The 21,265-nt window shown below is 41.8% G+C and overlaps 1 protein-coding gene across 1 annotated transcript; it reads left to right on the top strand.

Annotated features, from left to right (window-relative positions):
* The first annotated feature begins 1,482 nt into the window (after positions 1–1,482).
* On the top strand, positions 1,483–20,949 carry serinc5 (serine incorporator 5). The gene is made up of 12 exons (XM_069709561.1): positions 1,483–1,676; positions 10,833–11,000; positions 14,077–14,255; positions 14,902–14,984; positions 15,321–15,414; positions 16,109–16,320; positions 16,526–16,618; positions 17,454–17,580; positions 18,607–18,676; positions 18,813–18,849; positions 19,196–19,340; positions 19,537–20,949. Exons 1-12 carry the CDS (start codon positions 1,650–1,652, stop codon positions 19,679–19,681), a joined length of 1,380 nt encoding a protein of 459 aa, XP_069565662.1. The 5' UTR covers positions 1,483–1,649; the 3' UTR covers positions 19,682–20,949.
* Positions 20,950–21,265: the final 316 nt, after the last annotated feature.

Raw genomic sequence — 21,265 nt, 5'->3', positions numbered from 1 at the left:
TTTTGCTGTCTGCTTGTGATTTGAGATCATGTTCCCTAAGGCTGAGGCTGCCCTGGGTGATGCATGCCTGTTTATTAAATGGCCACAAAAAAGTATTGAGAAGGGACACAATGGATGGCGGCGGTGGCTGACTAAAGGGTGCGTGTTGGGTGGCTGGGTCAGATGACAGCCTTGGCAAACAGCTGCGCAGTCACAGAGGGCTACAGTAGCAGCCTTATCATCTCAGGCCTTATCAAGGCCATTTCACTGGCCAACAAAACCACTGCTGGACTCATCACACAGTTACCCACAGGCTGTTACAAACCATGCTACTCAGTCTTAATGTCTGAATCATCAAGATATGCTCGTATGAAGAACTACAGTGTGATCATTAGTGTGAATAACAGAGTAGAGCCTTATAGGTGACGATTTTTATTTCTTTTATTTATCAAATGTCCCGTATAATTGATGGATTCTTCTGGATAAATGATTCTAAAAAATAAGTTTGCTTGGGAATAGGACATATTTAAATGCAATACTAATTATCTTTCATAATTACAGTTCTTGGAATTATAAGATCCCTCTGGAAAAGAAAGTACATGTGATTTTAGTGACAGATATTACTTCGTCATTTTCAATACAATTCACGTCAAGTTTATTTACTGTGCAAAAATCACCATGAACATGGTCTCAATACACTTTAAAATGATCATGAATAGAAGCAAAGACAATGATATGATGTTAAGGAAATGTGTAAAACAACATTTGATACGAATGCATGGAGCGCAAAGAGTGAGCAAAACAGAGGGACTCAGTTAAACAATTCAATTACATTGAATAAATGTTATTGATAACACTAAGTTATCAGTGTTATAATATCAATAAAACACGTCAAGGAAAATGTTAAAGGTGGTTATGAGAAATGTATCACCTGTTATCAAAGTTGTTCCCTTTCTATCGTTTCTCCTTCAGCCCAACCTGGTTCCTTTAAAATTTTCACACCCTTTTCCCCTTCCTGTTTTCTTTCAGTTTTTCATGAGGCCTACTTCTTATTTGACCCCCATAAACCCCCCCCCCCTTTTTTTTTTTAATGGATTGAACTTTATTTTTCAACAATTACAGCATCTACATATTGATTCTGCACTGGTATGTAAGAGTGTAAAAAAAAAAAACAAAAAAAAAGGAAGGCACACAATGTGCGCATTATGATGTGACTTTACATAGCATTCCTTTAAAATACATAATAAATGATATTTTTTTCATAAAGCAGTGGCAACATCTGGAGGTCTTAATTGGTGCGGTGTTGATCAAAAGTGACACCGTAACCTGAGAGCGTGACTGAAATGTTTTAAATAATGATTTCATAATCCTTAATGGAGTCGTGTGGTTTGGAGAGGAGCAGCTTTGTGTGTCGGTGCTTTTAATTCGTGGATGATGTGCAGTGGGAGGAGAGACTGGACGGGAGGGACGGGGAGGAGGAGGAGGAGGAGGAGGAGGAGAGACAGCGGCGGCCAGGCAGGCAGGCAGGGAGCACGGAGCAGCTTGAGGAGGAGAGGCGCGTTGTTGTCCGTGCGGCGGTGATTTCATGTGGAAGAAGAAGAAAAGCGAAAGAGAAAACCCGCCAGCTCGTCTTCCTCTGAAACGGACTTTATTTATTTAGTCTCTTGAAGATGTGCACTCCGTGTTGTATCACGCAGGTAAGAAAACAATAGCCCGAAACCGCCGGCGTGTGTTGTTTTCCACGGTAATAAACGTTACAGTGACACGTTACTCTCTTTCAGTCTTGTTTACTGTTTTTGTTGTTGTTGTTGTTGTTGTTGTTTTTTTTCCTCCTCAACATCGGGCAGCCGCCGCTCACCGTCAGCTAACGTCAGCGGTTATATGTCTCTGTCTTGATGATTTGTGACTCGAGTTGTCATCATTTTCATTCATTACCGGTGTTTCCAGAAATGATCATGCCCTTCACCGAACCGGGTGAATAACTTCGCCGTAAGTCGCGTCAAAAGCCGCTCGGAGACAAAGCGAGACGAGGCTGAGCTAGCTAAAACATCAGCCCCGGCACGGCGAGCTGCTAACAAGTGACTCGATCTGTTTAGACATGTTTGAATGGAAACAGTACAACACTGTTATTTATATAACGAGGTGAATCATACCTTTTTTTTTTTTTTTTTTTTTTTTGTCGTGGTTTCCCTCTTTTGTTTTTAGTACTGCAGCTTTCCAAACCACTGAGGAACATCTCTAAACACTTGAGGGCAATCAGAATTTTTTTTTCTTTTTCTTTCCAATAGGTACTGCCACCAGTCATTTAGAGGGAAATCATAGGTTTCATTTCTTGGTTTCTGAAATTGTTTGGGTCAGTGATTTGAACATGAATGGTTCCGGAAATGATGGCAAAAAGCAGAAACTTAAAAAAAAAACCAAATAAACAATCATACTGTATACCCCCTAAACAGATAATATGGCTAGACCTACTTTTTGTTTTCTCTCACTTTTCAGGTCACTTTTAAGGGCTGTTAAAAAGCTGGATAGATTGTGTCTTATATGGAAATAATCATGTGGCATTTTTTTAATGAATTGTTTTAGTGAAAAAGTTGTATTTTGATTTCAGAAATTACTCAGAATAAACCATATTATATACTCGTGTGTGTATATATATATATATAGGCACAGGTCATACTGGCAGGCTTGTCTCTGTAGTTAGTGGAGGAAGAATGGATGTGGTGGTTGTGTGGAGAATATATAATCTTGTGGCTTTGAGCAAAAGATAACATTGCCAAAGTATGTAGGCAAACAAGTCAAACTAGATTAAATGTAAAACAAATAGAGCAGGGGTGGTGGATGTAAGGATTTAGGGGAGTAGGCCTGGGACACCGGGACTGCTGTCGAGCCTTCCCGAGGTGTCGTGGGCCTAACTTGACAAAACAGTGAAGTGAGGTGCCTCCTTGATAAGCCCAGTGAGATACTGCAAACTCTCACCTTGTTGCAAAGGCTTTGTTATCGGCAGTTTATACTTTGGCGTATGAGCATAGCGTGCAGTGTTAGGATAAAATCCTGTGAAGTAGTGAGAGGTTTGGCAGATATTGAGTCAGTTGACCCTTTCGGTGTTATTCTGCATTAATTTGGCACTTTGTGTACTGTAAAAAAAAAATGTCATGGTTCATTTTGGAGATGAAACAATTAGTTGATTACTCCTGTGTTCATTGAAATTAACCAGGGGTGGAAGTATTCAGTTCCTTTACTAAAGTACCAACACAGTACTGGTTTGGTTCCTCTGACTAATATATAATTATACATGACCTCATTAGATTTTTAAAACTTAAAGAATCGTTGTGTAAACCTTTTCTCTAATCTTAGATTTTTGGTAAGATATTGGATCATTTGAACATTTAATACAATGAAAACCATGTGAGAAGTTCAGAGGGAAAAATTACTATTTGGTGGAGCCATTAAGAACTCATAGACATTGGAAAAAAAAAACAGACTACACACTGCTTTTGACGTCAGGAGCCAAAAAGGTTGGAAAACATTGGTTAAATCTTTTTTTTTTTTTTTAAGTGTTGTATTTAAAAGCCTGTTTTATTATCCATTGTGTCAAATTTTCATCTTTAAAGAAAATGATCTGTCAAATAAATAGTGGAGTGAAGCACGGTGTTTCCTTCTGAAATGTAGTGAAGTGAAAGTATAAAATAGCATCAAGTGGAAATTATTTCTGCATTATATGAGTGCTACTAAGATGGGCTGTGAAGTTCCTAATGGGTTATGTTTTGCAGAGGGTTTTCTTTCAAGCTAAGTGTCTTTTTCACAACAGATTGTTTTTGACCACTTGGTCACCACTGCTGAGCTGGTCTGAGCAGGAATTTAATTACACATGCATATCGTTCATCTAAGGGGAGCTCACTTCCATTTCCTGTTCTTTTAACAGACGGGGAATGATGGAAACACGGCCGGATTAAGAAGAAATCAAGGGCAAACAATAAGATCCGTTTTGTGTTGCTGTGCGGGTGTTGTGCTAATCCCTTTCACAGACACCCCTTTTAGTTTTTGTCACCATGTCTATTTATGTGTATAGTTGTAATTAACTTTTTCTGGGTGTGCATATAATATGCTTTTGAAGTTTCGAGTGGCCAAAATTAATGTGTGGTCTGTTAATTTCCTCTTTGGTTTGAAGGTGGAAATTAGTGACGGGTGGACGTTGTTTGGGTTAGATTTGAAGAGAGGAGCCGGCACAGCGTTGGAGCAGCTCACTCATAATTTCTCAGTGGGATCAGGGATGTTTGCCATGTTGCGATAGGGTCGGAGCTGGGGGAAGGCTTTAGCTCAGTGGTGAGTTTTGTCCCAATAGCTGCAAGCGTTGGCTGTGAGTGTGGGACAGGACTGAAACCATGTGGATGTCTGTAAGCAGCGCAGCCATGGCACAGGCACCTTTTGGCACGGTACATTTGTCCGGAGGATACTAGAGACCGCCGATCTGCAAGCATCCTTCCTGATAAAGTATCCTTGAGTTACACTTTAAACATTTTTGACGCTACACCCTCGTCCCTTCAAGCTTAAAGAGTACCAGGATACCATGCTTTATTCACCCAGTATTTCTGGCCCTGATCAGTATGGTGAAAAATAACCCCAAGAGTTTGATAAATGGGGATATGTTTGTCATTTATTACTAAAAGTAATCCTGAGGTATGATTTCTGATTATTCATTCCATGAAACGTTAAGTGTAATGTTGTATTTCATGTAAAAAGCCTACCACGCCACTCATACACTCACAGCTGTCACCATCAAATGGAGGCTTTAACACTTTTGTCTGAGGTCATGGACAGTGGCTGTAGTGTGACAATGGGCCTAGTAAACCTAAAAACAACGCTTGAATGAGGTGTAAAATTTCTGTAGCAGTCGCCTCCCAAAATACATTTCTGAGTCCGTCACATGATCTGATTTACTGGGCAACTATGTATGCGAGACATGTCCGCTATTTTCAACTTCCCCTCTGGAATTTTGCTGTGGTCAGCAGCAGCAGGGGTTTGTTTTCTCACAGGGACATCACTGGCAATCTTTCGTCTCTTTTGTCTCCGTCTGAGCTGCCACAGAGCTAATGCCTTCCTCAGCCTCCCCTGTTATCACATGACTCCGTAGTCATTATTTTTTTGTGCATGAGTTGAAGGTGCTGATGTAACTGTGTGAAATCGCAGGTAACTTTCTGATTCTGTGTTCCTGAAGCCTCACGCTGGTAGAATAAAAGACACATTTTGGGCAGTGAAACTGGCCCCTGGGTAAACACCACATGACGTTAGATTCGTCTGTACCTGTTGATCTGAAATCGCCTGAGCTTGATGGGCTTCCTGTTCTTGTTTGGTTTGTTTCCTTTTCTTTTTTTTTTTTTTTAAAGACTCCTTTGTCTCCTTGCGATTGTTTCATTTCTGCTCTGTGTTTTTTGGCTCTTCATTGTACCTCAGTTCTTCTTTTCCTTTTCTCTCCACTGGACTAAAGTTTCTCTCTGTTGGTTGTAGCTAGGGGCTATATTTGCCAAGAGAGAAGCAAAGAACTCCCTTTGTGTATAGGAAACAGAGCAGTGATACATTTTTGCTGTGTGTATACAGCTGCCTAGCTATATAGACAATAGTGGAGCTGTCATTCGCAGTATGAAGGGAAATGGAGTAGGTCTTGATGTAAAGCTTGGGTCGACCTAATGCCTGTGAGAAAGATCCTGCTTCGTACTCTGTTGTCTTGAAGTTCTTTTTGTTTTGGTTGTCCCTCCTTTCTCATTTTTTCTTTTGTGCTGGTTTCCCATCGCCTTCTACACAAGGCATTGTTGTAATTTGAGATGAGAGGGTGTTTCTGCAGTTTCATCTGAGCCTTTGGACTGACATAATTCATTGTGGTCAACTTTATCCAGTGGCCACTATCATTAAGGTTTAAATACCCTCGGTTTTAAAGCAGCATAGTCTATATAACATGAAAGGCTTAATGTACAAAAATGAAATTGGAAACAAATATACTGTATTATACATAATGAATGCGTGAAAAAACACACGGATGGTTTGGATCAACCCGAGATTAGTATTCACACTGAAGTTGTTAGGCCATATTGTGTCAGGCAGTTTGTTTTGATGGTACAGCTCAGTTATGAGTCATGTTAGTCTGCGCTGCTTGGCTTTTCCGGTGAGAGCTGTTTGCTGTTGAGTGTGTGACAGGCGTGTCTCTGGCCACTGATAAACATAAAGTCAACATCTCAAATCAGAAGAACATTTTCCCCTCTTTTAAAATCTGTGTCCGCCACAGCTGACAGAAAAGTTTCTGTATCCTGTGACAAACACTCCTGTCACAAACGCCAAATAATGTTATTTTGTTCGGTATTTCATCCAGATTTTCTCAGTAGACCATGTCCTCATGACCCAACCTGTGTATAGGTTGATGTTTTTACTTGGCTGGTTGCCTTGTTGGAGGAGAAAGCCTGATCCTCCTTTGCTGTGCTTGCCGTGATGTAGTGAATGACCTATTTTTGCAATAGGCACCGTTTGCATTACGTAAGCTATTTTGTCTGCGTGGCCTCTCCAGAGTTTAACCCTGTGGGTTTGATTTAAGCTGCCGTTCCACTTTCTGTTAGTCAAATACTCCAGTTATTTTCATCACTGCTGCTTTAAGGATAATAAGGCGGTAGAGAATGGAGTCAGAAAAACCTGGTAATTATCATCAATTTTGTGACAAACAGCTCACAGGGTACTCGCAGATATGCTCTTTGTGTTGATTAATCTTCATGTCCGACTTCTTGTTGAATAAGCAAAGGTTGCACACACTAATTCTGTCGATGCATGTCTTTGCTCCATTTTGAATTGCATTTCTGTTCCTTTCCTGAGGGCATATTTACGGCTGTGTCCTATCCAGTCCATCCTTTCTAAATAGTGCTGATGTCTGTGTGCTTTGTTTGAGGACGGGCAATAACGTCCTTCTCCTGACCCCTAACAGCTGGAGGGTAGCCCAGCATCGGGGAGTGAGTGGCAAAGGGTAAAGGGCAGCTGGAAATAACAAAGCAAGGGTGAAGAGGAGAAAATAAGAGGAAAGAGGACAAGAGATGACGACAGTAAGCTTCTAAGTAACAAGGTGGGGGAGGGAGGATATGAGTTGAAGAGTGAAACACAACTTCAGGCTTGCGGTGAAAGAGACAAGTGTTCGGGCTCTTGAGAGTCCCTCACTCACAGTGCAGTCGTTTGATGTTTGGTGCCTTCAGTGGAGTTTGTGAGAGTCTGGGCTCGGTTGAACTCTTGACGGGGGTCATATCTAGCAAATAGCTAAAGTGCCATGTTTAATGTAGCATGGGATGATGGTCTTTGGGATGAATGACAAGCTGCTGGGAGGCTGCCGCTGATATTTAAGTAGGGGTGTAAATTGCGGACACGCCACCCACCTGTCGACACGCTGGTGGGGCAGGCAGGCGGTGGAGGAGGGGGCGGATGGCCCACGGAGTGGGTAAGGTCAGCGTTGGTTGCCTTGGATACTCTTTTTGTATCCGTGTGTGGTGGAATTCCCGAGACTTTCCCCTCTCCTTGCGCCCCCTCCCACTGTCGGCTCTGCAGAGTTTGCTGTTGGGCACCCCTCACTGTGTGCAGCCCGCTGGTGAAACACCCCCTAACTAATGAAATCTAAACATCCTCACAACTTAAATTGTCCCGGTTTTTTCCCACTTACTTTCAGTCTGTTGTGGTTAATTAATCGCCCATTGAGGAAGACATGTGGGTGCAGCAGAGACAAAGGAAACGGCTTATCCTGTTAAGCTGCACGTTGTCAAAAGGATTCCAGGAGGCACATGCAAACATTCGAGGCTAAATGTCTCTGTGTGTGCAGAATTTCAAACCTCTTAAATCACATTGTTCTATATTATCTCGAGGGTTGGTACATTATGTATGCATGGATGAACCTGATGCCTACTTCCACCAGTATCCATGAATGATATTAACACACCCCTTTTGACTCCTGGTTAGGAATAAACTGGAATCATTCTCTTTGATCGAGTATAAAGCCCTCGAGCAGATAACACAAGGGGGTCGGCTCATTTATGATGTGGGTAAAGGAACTGTATGTAAAACTCTTGATCCTGACCTATTTTCTCATGCTTGAATTAACTCATGGAGTCGGGAGGGATTCGCTATTCGTGTCAAGGACAGTTCAGCAAGACAGATGCATACTATCACGAGAACTTAAACCCAGATTTTCAAGGGAGGGATGGATTTACTTGATGTCTGAGCCAGAAGGTACAGTTAAGTGTTTTTCATTGGTTTCTTTATCACAGTTTCTACAAAATCAAACAGACACGATGACACTTCTTTCAGTTCTTAGAAAAAACTGGTTGAAAGCATTTCCTGATTTTGGTTTCATGACGGTCTAGAGAACTATCAAAATGACACCATGTAGCTTGCATCACTGAAGAAGCACAGCTATCAGGAACCAGTCTTTAGCTTGAGGCAAAAAACAAGTAAGTGGAATATTTTGAACAGACAGACAGGAAAGCCCCTGGACAGACAGAGGTGGGAGGCAGGGCTCAAGGTAATGTTCGCTGGAGCAGAATGCTACACATCAGACAGAGTTGGCTTTGCTAAATCAATACACCCAAAGCAGCATAAATTGAAGTGATCTTGGGACCATGTATTACCAGGTCTGTAGAAAAAAAGAACATTTTATTAACTTCCAGACGATGTGTAATTGAAATCCCACATCGTTTGCTGACATTTGAGCTACGAGATGGGGGGGGGGGGGGGTTGGTGGAGGTTTATACCAACAATTATATTACCACGTTCATGTGTGGCTGTAGGGTCCTTTGTTGCAAACCATTCCTCTTGTATATCTACTCTCATTTCTTGTCCGTTGCTACTGTATCCTATTCTGAAAATGCATAATACCGAAAAAAAAAAAAAATGCATGGTAACATGGCTATTGTAGAGACACGGGTTAACTAAATACAGCCACAATACAACCAATTCTGTTATCTTACACTGGTAGATAGATTTGACTGACAACATGATTAACAACAAAAAAAAATCATTTGTTTGTGACATGCATGTGTTCCCTTTAGTTCAAATGGGATAACTGTGGCCTCTGGTCAGATGCCAATGTCATTAGACAGTGTGCAACTTTCAGGAGGTGTTTGAGTCCACAGTCATGACACCGTCCAGCCAACAGGTCAGCAGTTGTTGTCAAGTGTTGCCTATTTGCACTTCACTTTCTACCTCTAGCCTAATGCCATAATGATCGTGCCTAGAGCCCAGATTATCTCAAAAAGATTCAACCGTGGTCAGACGAGCGTTGACATGTAATCCACACTATGCACCTTTCCTGTTTTACCTCCAAAGTCACATCCCATGGGGGGGAGGGGTTCGATTAAGCCCTCCATCAGTGGAGCACCAATGTAACCACCACACCTCCACTGTTGGACACAACACGGTTTTTACCTCTCACCACAGCAGTGCCTGATCTGCAGGATGCGGTTTACACAAATTTCCCCTCGGGGATTAATAAAGTGAAATAATTTTTTTTTTTTAAACGCAGGGTGGGGTGGCTACAGAAAGACCGTGTACTGTATAATTATAGAGCCTCCTCTTTCCTAAATAGAACACAGGGCCTGTCTTTATGTAACTGTCCTCCTCCTATATGATGGTCTGTCAGAAGAAACAGAGGAGGCCTCTGTGAGTGAGTGTCTGTCTATGTGTGTGTGTTTACAGACAAGAGACTTCACTGTCTCCACTGACCAAAAGTTGCTTCTGTGAAAAGAGAGCTTGATTTATCCCTCGTGATAGAAACCATGAATGAGTGAAGACGTAGTCGGGTGTCTTCTATTGCAAGTTTTTCTCTATTCCGTAAGGTGCCATAATTTGGTTTTCTGGCAAAATAGTATTAGCTGTTGTAGGATTGTGAAAGTTGGTCTGAAAAGATGAAAATGTACCAGGAGATACCAACAGTTCCACATAAAAAGTTGCCACAATGCTATTAACCTTTGATTTATCTTGAAAAGTAATTCAGATTAAGTGTACTCTAAGGGCTTTTTACCGTGATGTTTAGGGTTGTGCATGGTCCATTTCTGATGAAGCTCATCATGGCGCAGAAACTCATCTGTAAAAACAAATGAAACATTGTGTGGTCCGTCACACGTCAGAGGATTTTCAAATAGCTCTTCTCTCTTAGATACTGTGGCTATTTTATTGAACATTTAGTCCTGAATTGATAAAAGACATACAGTGGCTCATGAAGACAGCTCAGGACACCACCATCTGTAGTTCACTGACTTATAAGGTTTAACCACTATAAAACATTAGCGCTGCTGTGCCTGTCTAATCCGTGCTTATTGCATGTCTGTCTGTCGTGGAAGAGTGATTCATTCTTCTATTCTTCTGAGTTCCCTATAGGGTCTAAGGGTCGAGGGGCATGTTGTTTCTGTTGTCTACATTTCTCCATTAAAATATATATATGTACTTTTTTTTTTTGGTCTATATATTTCTATTTTGCTCCATTGCTCTCTTTGTTTCTATTTTCACTATTCCAAAACTCTTTTGTTGCAATTTGTGTGTGTGTGTGTGTGTGTGTGTGTGTGTGTGTGTGTGTGTGTGTTTTTAATAACACTAAATGCATCTTGGTCCTTTACCTTAGTGATTTCAGGGAATTTTCTTGTTTCTTACCTTGTAGAGAGTTTAAGGTGAAGGCTCTGTAACTGACTGCAAAATGATCACTTAAACCAGAGCCCTCCCTTACTGGGGTTCTTCTTTAGTTCATGATGTCTGTATCAGATGGTGTGGAAAGTTGTGAAACTGGAATGGTAAAGTTTTCCTCATCTGTCTTCCTCCCTCTTTTCTTCATTGTTTTCTGCGTGCAGCTGGCCTGCTGCTGCGGCTCAGCGGCCTGCTCGTGCTGCTGTAACTGCTGCCCGAAGATCAAACAGTCCACGGGGACCCGAATCATGTACGCCTTCTACTTCCTGCTGGTCACCATCATCTGTGTCATAATGATGTCCCCCACCGTGGAGGAGAAGTTGAGAGACACCGTGAGTACATAAATCACACTGTAATGTATAATGCTTTTCAAAACTCGTACACGGACCCTCTCTAAATAGAAAGCGCTGTGCAATGTGAAGAGTTTCCCAAGGAAAAATGGTAATGATACACACCATTGGAAAAACAAACTGATACACGATGTTGACACGTTTATTTACGCGGATGATACTCGTGCTCAAAAATACATTATCCATACCGGATACTTGTTTCAGCCGAGTACTTGTCCCTGGAAATAAGTTGCCATTCCACGACCGGCCAGACAGCAAAGAAGCAGAATGACCGTGTAATTACGTGATGGGTGGATGTGAGCTGAGCCAATCACATTACATAGAAAAACTTAAAACAATACCGATTCGCTGCCAATAAAAGAGGGAGTGGAAAATCTGAAATGGCCAATTGAAGAGCAGCCTCATGTCCCGTGGTTTCCAAAAGTTGAAGGACTTGCATTCAGTTCCATTTGGCTGGCGCCTCGCACCAGGAAGTATATGCATATGCAAATACAATTTGTAAAAAAAACAAATTATTAAATGCTCACAGGAGCTGACAGACTACCAGGAGCATTTTACCAGCAAACTATTATTCTATAATGAATTTATGTTTTCCGTGTTAAAGTAGTATTTTCTTTCTCTCGAACGTTGGCGGTATGAACAAACCGCCACTGGCTGCCAGCCAGGTGACGTCTCTTTCAGGGAAGGCCTTGTTTATTTCAGCAAAACAATGCCAAACCACATTCTGCACGTATTTAAACTGCATGGCTCTCTAGTAGAAGAGTCCGGGTGATGAACTGGCCCGCCTGCAGTCCAGACCTGTCTCCAATTTAAAATATTTGGCGCATTATTCAAATGAAAAATATGACAGAGGAGATCCTGTTGAGCAGCTACAATTATATATTAGGCAATAATAGGACAACTTCTCACTTCCAAAACTCCAAAAATTAGTCTCCTCAGTTCCCAAAAGTTTACAAAGTGTTGTAAATAGAAGAAATCACGCAGAACAGTGGTAAACGTGAACCTGTCCTAACTTTTTTGGCTTTGGTCTATGTGCAATTAAATATGGGTTTATGAGATTTGCAAATCATTATTTACATTTAACACAACGTCCCAACTTTTTTGGAAATGGGGTTGTAGATTTTTGAATGGTTTTGTCAGGTGAGCCAATGTTAGTGTTCAGCTTCTGCTGTAAACAAAATACAATTTTAGAGAAAGTACCAGTGTTGACTTACCAATGCTAACAGGCAAAATTAAACATTTATAGCATTGCTACGGGCAAAACAGACATCCCACCATTTCAACAGGAGATCCACTGTGTATCTACACAGTAGTAAGTCCTGGATCTAGAAGGCAGGAGTTCTGCCTGGTAAATATTTGTTTTAACCGCCCACTTTGAAGTTGGTGGAATATGCTCTCAGGCTGCTGCTCTCTCTTTTGATCTTCACAGCTTTAATGTTTTTTGTTTTTTTTTGCCTCCATGTTACGTCTTTGAATCAACAAAATGCAAGATCACTTCCTGTGTTGTTTTGCTGAGAAATTACCATTGATCTGGAATGATAAGGTAAGGAGGGTGCTGTTATCTACTACAGCACAGTCATTTTGGTTAGCAGGGTGAGTCGGACTGTAGTCCCAGTCCGGCACATGACGACACCCGTGTATATCAACGTCTCATCCTTTTTTTTTTTATGCATTTATAGTGACAGCTGAATATCAGAGGTTTGGAAGTGATGGTCTTGTTTCGAGGTACAACACCGTAATGTGCAGCAGCATGCACTCGGCCTCAGACAAAACAGAAAAGAATGATGTTTCTGTATCTGGGGAGAACATCAACAGCTGACTGTGTTACCATGGCGACGGCCAAACTTTCTCAACTGAAGGTGCCATGAAGACAATATTGTTCCAGCAATCTTCTTCTGCTGTTTTTTTCTTCTTTCTCTGCCCGTGTCTACAGTACATTATTAAAACGACTCCCCGCTGTGTGTCTCCTTGTGAGAAGAGAAATCTGCAAAGGACCCATCCAGGCACAAAATGGCCTCTGATAGCCCCACAAAAAGCCTGCTGAGTTACACACGCATACATGCACGCACATACACACACTGTCAGTCACACACTGAGCACAGTGGGAAGTCCCAGCTAAGAGAGCAGCCATTGTGTGTATGAGAGCACTGGTCTTTTCTCAAGAGATTTACAGCAGTCTGAAACAGCCGGCCCCTTTCCCTCTTAATCACAACACCATGGACATGCTAATATGGTCCTCAACGTGAGACAAAAGCTCCAAAAATGGGCTTTTTGCTTTATGTTGTGATCTGGCTCTGGGCTGCGCTACACACTGAGGTGATGACGACTCAATCCACTGGCGGGTCATCCTACAACCGAAGTACTCTGCCAGTAATTTAGCAAAGCCAAGTGAACCAATTTAGTACAAATTCATAGTTGTTTTAAAAACAGTTATTTTTGTCTGAATCACATCTGTACAGTTGGAGGGAATCGGTGAAGGGAGGCAGATATTTGAGCCTCTATTCTGTGGTTATCATATTCATAGGGCTGTCTCTTCTGTTGGCACACAGCCACCGAAGCACAATTTTCTGTTGAAGGCCACTGCAAGGTCCTTATCTACGTTACTCCCTCCAGCTTCGTCTTCTTCTTTCAAAACAGCTCACTGTGGGTCAAAATAGGTTTTTGGAGTTTTATGTTAAGAGGGATCTCCCAATCTTTCTCTCTTGTTCGTGTCATTTCTTCTTTCCCCTCTTCCCATTTCCTCTGACTTGCTGACAAAAGGCGGTTAATTTATTCATCCGTGTCTTTTGTTTGTGTACACTGACAGTTAGTTGTAAGGCCCCTCTAACAGGCTGTAGAGAACGAAGGATGAAAGAGGGCTCCGTGGAGAGAAAGCGGGGTTGTTGTTGCTGCCTGTTCTCTCTTTCTGCTCCTTTAGAGGCGTGACGCTCAGAATAGACACTATTGGGCCCTTTCACTGAGGCCGCGTACAAGGCAAACATGAGCAGAAGGGTTTTTTCTTTTCAACGCCACAGTGATTTTAATCGGAGAATTCTGGGTTTATGATTTTCCCAATCAGATCCCCTTCTACAGCGAACTGTGCAAGAAGATCAATGCAGGGGAAAACTGCAAAACTCTGGTCGGTTACTCCGCCGTCTACAAGATGTGCTTCGGAATGGCCTGCTTCTTCTTTTTCTTCTTCATCGTCACCATACGAGTCAACAACAGCACGGGCTGCAGGGCGGCCATACATAATGGGTAAGAAGAATTTGTTTTCTTTCTGTTTTTCCCCTGTACACTCATCTATGATATCTATCAGAAGCACTGAAACTCAGATACTCCTCATTTAAAATGAAGCCAAAAGCCAAACTGAACTCAAACATGCATAACAAGTAAGCAGGTTATCAATGATGGCAGTTCAGCATAGTTTTAACAATAAGACTGGCTGTGGCTCAGTTGGTTTATCAGGTTGGCTAATAGTTTTAAGGTTGAATCCCCAGTTCCCTCTTTCCACATGCTGAAGTGTCCTTGAGCAAGACGCTGAACCCCAAATTGCTCCCGATGGCAGCTCTGCATTGGTGCGTGACAGTGTGTGTGTGAATGTAAGGTAAAAATTGTAAGGCGCTTTGTGGACTGCTAATATAAAAAGGTGCTGCATAAGTACAGACCATTAAAACATTTACTGCCTCATGCTGTTAGTGAGCATCTCTTAGCCAGACCTCAGACAACCCGACAGGTGGATTCAGAATAGTTCTTTGAACCTTTGGGAGTGAAAAACACCAGCAATATTATTATTACTATTACTAACACTAATGCCGAGGCTCTTCTGTCAGCAGTCATTGTTTTATATACGTTTTCAATTTTTTTCACTTCGTTTCTAACATTCTGTCTGCTTTCATGTCAGGTTCTGGTTGCTGAAGTTTATCGCGCTGGTGGCCTGCTGCACTGGGGGCTTCTTCCTTCCACAGGAGGCAACCTTTCTGGAAGGTAAAACGAGACACTAGATTATACAAAATATAATTAAAGTGACATTTCATCAGCATGTCCATTACAAGGGTTGCAAAGTTAAAACAAATAAAATAAACGAGGCAAGAGCAATCCAGCGCAAGTAAAAAAAATTACACAATCATGTAAAAAGTATGCATCGTGTGACTCAAAAGAAATGTCCAGAATGACTGCACATTTTTCTGTGTTTGGACGATTATTTCAATACTGTCACAGTTTAAAAGTGCTTTTTTTTATTGGAGCAGATTTAAGCTGTCGTGCAGGTCTTTGTCATGATTTACACAACTTCCCCGTCCTTTCCTCTGTTCAATGTCACAGTGTGGCGCTACGTTGGGGCTATTGGTGGCTTCTTTTTCCTGCTCATCCAGCTCATGCTGTTGGTGGAGTTTGCACACAGATGGAACACAAACTGGTGAGAGCAACATGTCCTCTCTCTGCTTCTTTCTCTTTTGTCCCAGGAACTTATTGGTTCACTGTGTGGACGTCCTTTGAATAAGATCAGTGCCGTGCTTTTTTTGTTTGTTCTTGAGAAGCTCAGAAGGTAGGATGTGTTCTTCTGTGGGGTTTTCTGGGTGAAAAAAAACCTTGGAAAGAGGGAGTCATGTAGCTTTGTACTTTTGTGGGTGGAGTGGAGGCTTGGCAGCAGGCCAGTGCTCTGCAGATTCGGAGGATGTATGTAGTACAGGAGTTTCCCCCCTCCCTCCGTCACACATGTAGTCGAGCAGATTTTTTTTTTCTTTTGAAATGTTTCAAGCGTAGTACACATAAACCTCTCAGTAGGTATTGGTATGTGCACTTGGACCTACTTTTAAAATGATTTAGTAAAACTAAAGTAAAATGGATGTGGAAGCACTTAAGCAGCCATAAACTTGTGTTCTCTTCCCCTCAGGGTGCACGAGAAACTCTCCAAATGTGACTCTTTCTCTCTATCTTTGAATTTTTCTTTACCACAACGTATGCTGGGTTCGTTTTCGTTGCCGTTTGCCCCTGTTCATTTGTCTTTTTGTCTTTTTTATTTTTTTACTTATTTAATTAGCTTTTCCCTCGTTCATGTTGTGTTCTTCCTTTCTGTTGTCCGTTTTCTCTCCCTCTCTTTCTGTCTGCAGGAGTTCAGGAGTGGAGTACAATCGCCTGTGGTACGCCGCTCTGGCCCTTGTGACTCTGGTTCTGTTCAGTTTCGCCGTGGGTGCTGTGGTCTTCATGGGTGTGTTTTACACTCACCCAGAGGCCTGCTTACTGAACAAGATTTTCCTGGGCATCAATGGCAGCCTCTGCTTCATTGTCTCTCTGCTGGCCATCTCCCCCTGCATACAGAAATGTAAGGACCTGTAGTCAAGCGCTCTATCTAATTAGACTGTGTAATGCAAATGAACATACAAGCATTTGCATTTTATGGGTAGAACATGGTCCATCACAAATGGCAGCACATTTGAGACACAATATACATGGTGTAATGTTGGCTATAAAACTCAGAGGTCTTGGCCAATTATATAAACAATCTGTTTACTCTCGTGTCCCTACAGTGCAGCCCACATCAGGCCTTTTGCAGCCAGGAGTCATCAGTGTGTACGTCATGTACCTCACGTTCTCAGCCTTCTCCAGCAAACCAAAAGAATGTGAGTATGACCAGATACATCCCGACCTAGAAGTCACGGCCATTATTGGGGATCACTTTGAATCAACAGGTATCATTTAGGGTGAGTCGTAGGTTAGGCTTATTAATGGTGCAGCAACAGTTTTGCTCTGATTATGGATCAAGTTAACATTTACAAAGTTCCTCTTAGTCCTGCACTCATATACTGTTATAAAATACTTTATAGTGGAGTTTTAGGTTGTATATGACTCCAAGTATGGTAACAATCAATCGTGAGCAGGAGGAGGGAGCCCACATGCACACACTGTGGAATTGACACAGTAAAAACAGCAAAGTTGTTGGCAAACGGAAAAGCAGACTACAGTTCAAAGTGCACTTGCACTTATCTGTGAAACATTCCTTTACATTAAAGAGTAAGAAACAAACTAACACGTGGACTTTTCTAAAAGAGGGCATTAAGATTCATCTGCTCTGAGTTTAAATGTGGGCTTTAGAGGAATTTGTCTTTTTCAAGGCAAATCAAACTGTAGGGATATGTTTGAATATTAGTCAAACATATTGTACATTCTATGCCAAGATATTTGTGCAAAGATGATCCTGTTACGTACATCTAATATCAGCACATGTCTCCTATCTAACCCTTAGTTCCACAACATACTGTTACAAAGGCTGTAGCTTTTGTACTTGCAGCTTGTTGTCTGAGCTCTCCACTTTTCCTTCTCCCGCTTTCAAAGCTGCTAAAACTGTGCCAAAATAAACCGGCGCTGCAGCTTTCGCAATTTCCCTTTTCCTAACAATACTCCCACTGCTCCTTCTTTCACCTCATCCATCTGTATTTGTGCATTCTTTCTGTCTAGTTGTGGAGATAGGTGGTGTGAACACAACCGTGTGCGTGTTCCCCATCAACTCGGGGACGGAAAGCGACAAGAAAATTGTCACCGCTTTGGGAGCTGTAATCCTGTTTGGCTGTGTCCTCTACTCTTGGTAAGACACACACACACACACACACACACACACACACACACACACACACACACACACACACACACACACACACACACACACACACACACACACACACACACACACACACACACACACACACACACACACACACACACACACACACACACACACGACTTTCCCTATGGGGATTTGTATTGACATAATGCACTCTCTAGCCCTTAACCTGAACCATCACAGCCAAATGCTTTATCCCAACTTTGACCATTACCATCATGTCAACCCTGGAAGGACAGCCCAAAATGTCCTCACTACAATGGTTTTTCACATAAATTTGATCACACAGATGGAGAAAATGTTCATTCAAATATGTTTCCATGGCTGTATGAGAGCACAGTCATTGACATGAGGCACTCACTACTCCCCTGCCTATCCTTAAACATCACAACAAAATGGCTAACCCAACAACTACCCCAACCAAAACCTTAAACTAATTCTATCACAAAACCAAGACTTAAACCCCAAACAGCCCTTTGAAGGTGTGTAAGAAACTGAGGCTCCTTTTTGTTTTTCCTAATCTCAATGTCTACAAGCATGAAATACAGTTTTCATGTAATATGTCTCTTTCTGGTGTTATTTCAAAGAATATATGAAGTGGAAAGATTAAGCAAAGGCTCCAACAGAAGTTCTGTTGTGGGCAATGTGGAATAAAATTAATTTTATGGCCCTTTGTCGTGACACAGACAAGGCGGTTTGGATTGGCTGTGACGCCGAAGAGGCAGCGTGTGATTGGCTGCGTCTGAGCCAAGGCTGTGAGAGACATGAACTACGGCTCTTTGCTTGTGTTCACATGTGTTTCCCATCAAGTGGAGGCATCCTGTCTCTTGTGGTTGTTCCCTGAAAAGGAGGAAATTAGACTCTGCAGCAATAAAAAAAAACAACTGCAAATTATTGGAAAAAAAACAAAACGTGGTGACGGAATTAAAACCTTTCTCTCATTTCATTTGTCTCTCGATCTCTTTGTTTCTTTCTCCACCGTCCCTTCAGCTTGACGTCCACCACCAGGCGAAGCTCAGCAGCGCTCAGAGTGTGTAGGAACAGTGAGCCAGAGACTGAGGTAACCACACAAACATTCAGACCTCACTGAGTGTGTGGGTTAATGAAATATGCAGACTGGTTAAACACATTAACAGGGCTCGAGTATTCCTCGGTTCCAGCTCAGTGGTAAACTGTACATTTTCTTGACCTTGCAGAGAGCTCGCTGCTGTTTCTGCTTCGGAGATGACACAGGTGAGGAAAGTCACATGATCCTTTATTTTTCTTTTGCCACCGTCGCTTCCCCCAGTCCGTATGCTTATGTCCTCAGCCGTGGTGTTGGCACACAGAGGGGGGATGCTTATTGCTTTTCCTCAGCCTGATAGAGGATGGTGAGAAAGCATTGGTCAGCAAAGACAGATGATGTCACTGTTACTAGGAGGCTAGTATGACACAGTAAAGTAAGATCAGGACGAAGCGGGATGATGGGTAGGCTCATACTGCCACCTGCTGGAAGTTACTGTATGTAGTGGAAAATCACCTCTTTGTTTCTCATTCCCCAGCGTTTCAGACTTTGCATGATTTCATGTGTGCTTTTCAGAGGACAATGATGAGGACAAGACTGGTTCAGGCCAGAACGTGGTGTACGATGAGAGAGAGGGAACCATCTACAGCTACCCCTACTTCCACTTTGTCTTCTTCCTGGGCTCTCTTTATGTCATGATGACCGTCACCAACTGGTTCCAGTAAGTGATACCTAACGGTGGCCCTGAGAGCTCAACACATGTCTGGGACTTAATAAAATGCATGCACGAAGACAAAACATAAGCAACTTCAGAAAACAGCTTCACAACTCCGATAGCACACATTGCAGCACTTAGAGAAATCAGTCCTCGTGTTGTTGTTTTTTGCCAGTTCTCTCACTGTGCACTTCTTTTGCAGTTTTGATGACCATAAGATTGAGAAGCTGTTGGAGGGGAGCTGGTCGGTGTTTTGGATCAAGATGGCCTCCTGCTGGGTCTGTCTCGTCTTCTACATGTGGACCCTCGTCGCCCCCATGGTCTGCCCAAAGCGCTTCGAGGCCTAGGCCACACATCACTACACAAGAGTCAGGCTGCTCTGATTCTTGGGATGTGGTCAAGTAGAAGGGACCCCCACACACCCTCCTTATCTTGAAGCACAACCCAACACTACCCTCAGCGTTTGAAATGGAGGATTATCTGTTGCCTTTTGTTTTATATGCTGGTGTTTATTTCTTTGTTTTACAATGTCGAGCTGTTCATACCTTGATGGTAATTTTTTTTTTTTATTCTTGTACTACCACTGACTCCCAGAGATTTGTATTACTTACATGTTTGAAATAAGATGACGAATCATGTGCATTGAGTTACTTTGGGAAACATTCAGCCCCTATAGATCCCCGGAAAGTTTCAGATTTAAAGTGTGTTTTGTACTTTCTGTTTGTTTTACTTGGATTCTCGCTTTGTACTCTCAGCCAGGCATTTCAGTTCTGTATAGTTGGGTCATAAAGTTGTAGCCACGTTTTGGGAAAAATTTATTTCAAGTTAGAGATGTCACAGAAGAAATCATATTTATTTAAATGTCTTAAGGAATCAAAGAAGGAATGTGCTGTGAATCTAATTAGATTTGTCCTCAACTCTGTAAAAACTCATCTCTCAGGCTCATGTTTAAGCTGTTATGTTGATGCTTTGTTATATTACACCCTTTTGTAGAAGTTTTCTATGCAACAGAATGAGCTCTTTTCAATATACACCCAGTGTTGTGAGGTTTCCACTTAGATCATGAGGATATTGTTTGAGGTTTTATTAATATCATTGCTCCCTTTGAGCCAAATCTTTTCTGAGGAAAATCCATGTCATTTATACATTTCCAGTCATCATTGTTGTTGTACGAGGCAGTGCTCTTCAAATCAACCTGCCTTACATAAGAATGACATTAGAGCAGTGCCACCTCTCTGGAAGAGCTGCAGTGACAAGGATGAGCAACATTTGCCAAAGGTAGATGTCAGAAATCAGAAACTACTCAGATTGTTCGGTCTGTTAGAGAAAAATACCACTGAGATCATGATATATTTGCATGTACATGCACACACACACACACACATACTTAAACCAGCTGTTTTCTGGATAATTATAAATGCTTTTTGTCTTGTCTTTGTTACATGTGTCAGCACATCATAGTGGTCAGAATAAATATGTCTGCTTTTTATTGTAGAGTTATTCAACACTGGATGTTGAGTTTACTGCCGAATTAAAATTCAGACCTTCTGTTTGTTAACTGTGTCATTTTTTTTTTGTGTTGTATAAAAATACAATAAATTGCACAGGCAAGTCATTTTTGTTTCACATTTCTTTAATCAATTATTTTTTGTCTAATTGTATTTCTAACATGGTTTATAATAATTTATGTTAATTCTGGCTAAAGGTCTGTGATCTGTGGAAATTTGAACTTTCCTTTAGATACCTGCAAAATCTGTTACATGACCTATCTGCTTTGGAAACATTTCTGCATTTAATTATTGGTATGAATGTAGAAATTGTATGGTGCTCAGCAGGTTTGATGTCAAACAAAGAAAAAAATGAATATAGGCGAGCAGGACCTACTGTATACGACCATTGCCTACAGAAACATTGACCAAGCTGTGTGTTTG

The sequence above is a fragment of the Brachyistius frenatus genome, unplaced genomic scaffold (genome assembly GCF_029030835.1).
Source record: "Brachyistius frenatus isolate BFR_SWC_R1_liver_20210118 unplaced genomic scaffold, ASM2903083v1 Contig_83, whole genome shotgun sequence".
Lineage (NCBI taxonomy): Eukaryota > Metazoa > Chordata > Actinopteri > Embiotocidae > Brachyistius > Brachyistius frenatus.
This window is presented reverse-complemented; position numbering and strand designations above follow the sequence as displayed.

What these genes read in the sequence shown, in the direction of transcription:
- serinc5 (XM_069709561.1), top strand. Translation starts at nt 1,650, where the DNA reads ATGTGCACTCCGTGTTGTATCACGCAG. An exon ending in GGCTGTGTCCTCTACTCTTG is followed by an intron (nt 17,581 to 18,606) that starts GTAAGACACACA and finishes CCGTCCCTTCAG; the next exon opens with CTTGACGTCCACCACCAGGC. An exon ending in ACCGTCACCAACTGGTTCCA is followed by an intron (nt 19,341 to 19,536) that starts GTAAGTGATACC and finishes CTTCTTTTGCAG; the next exon opens with TTTTGATGACCATAAGATTG.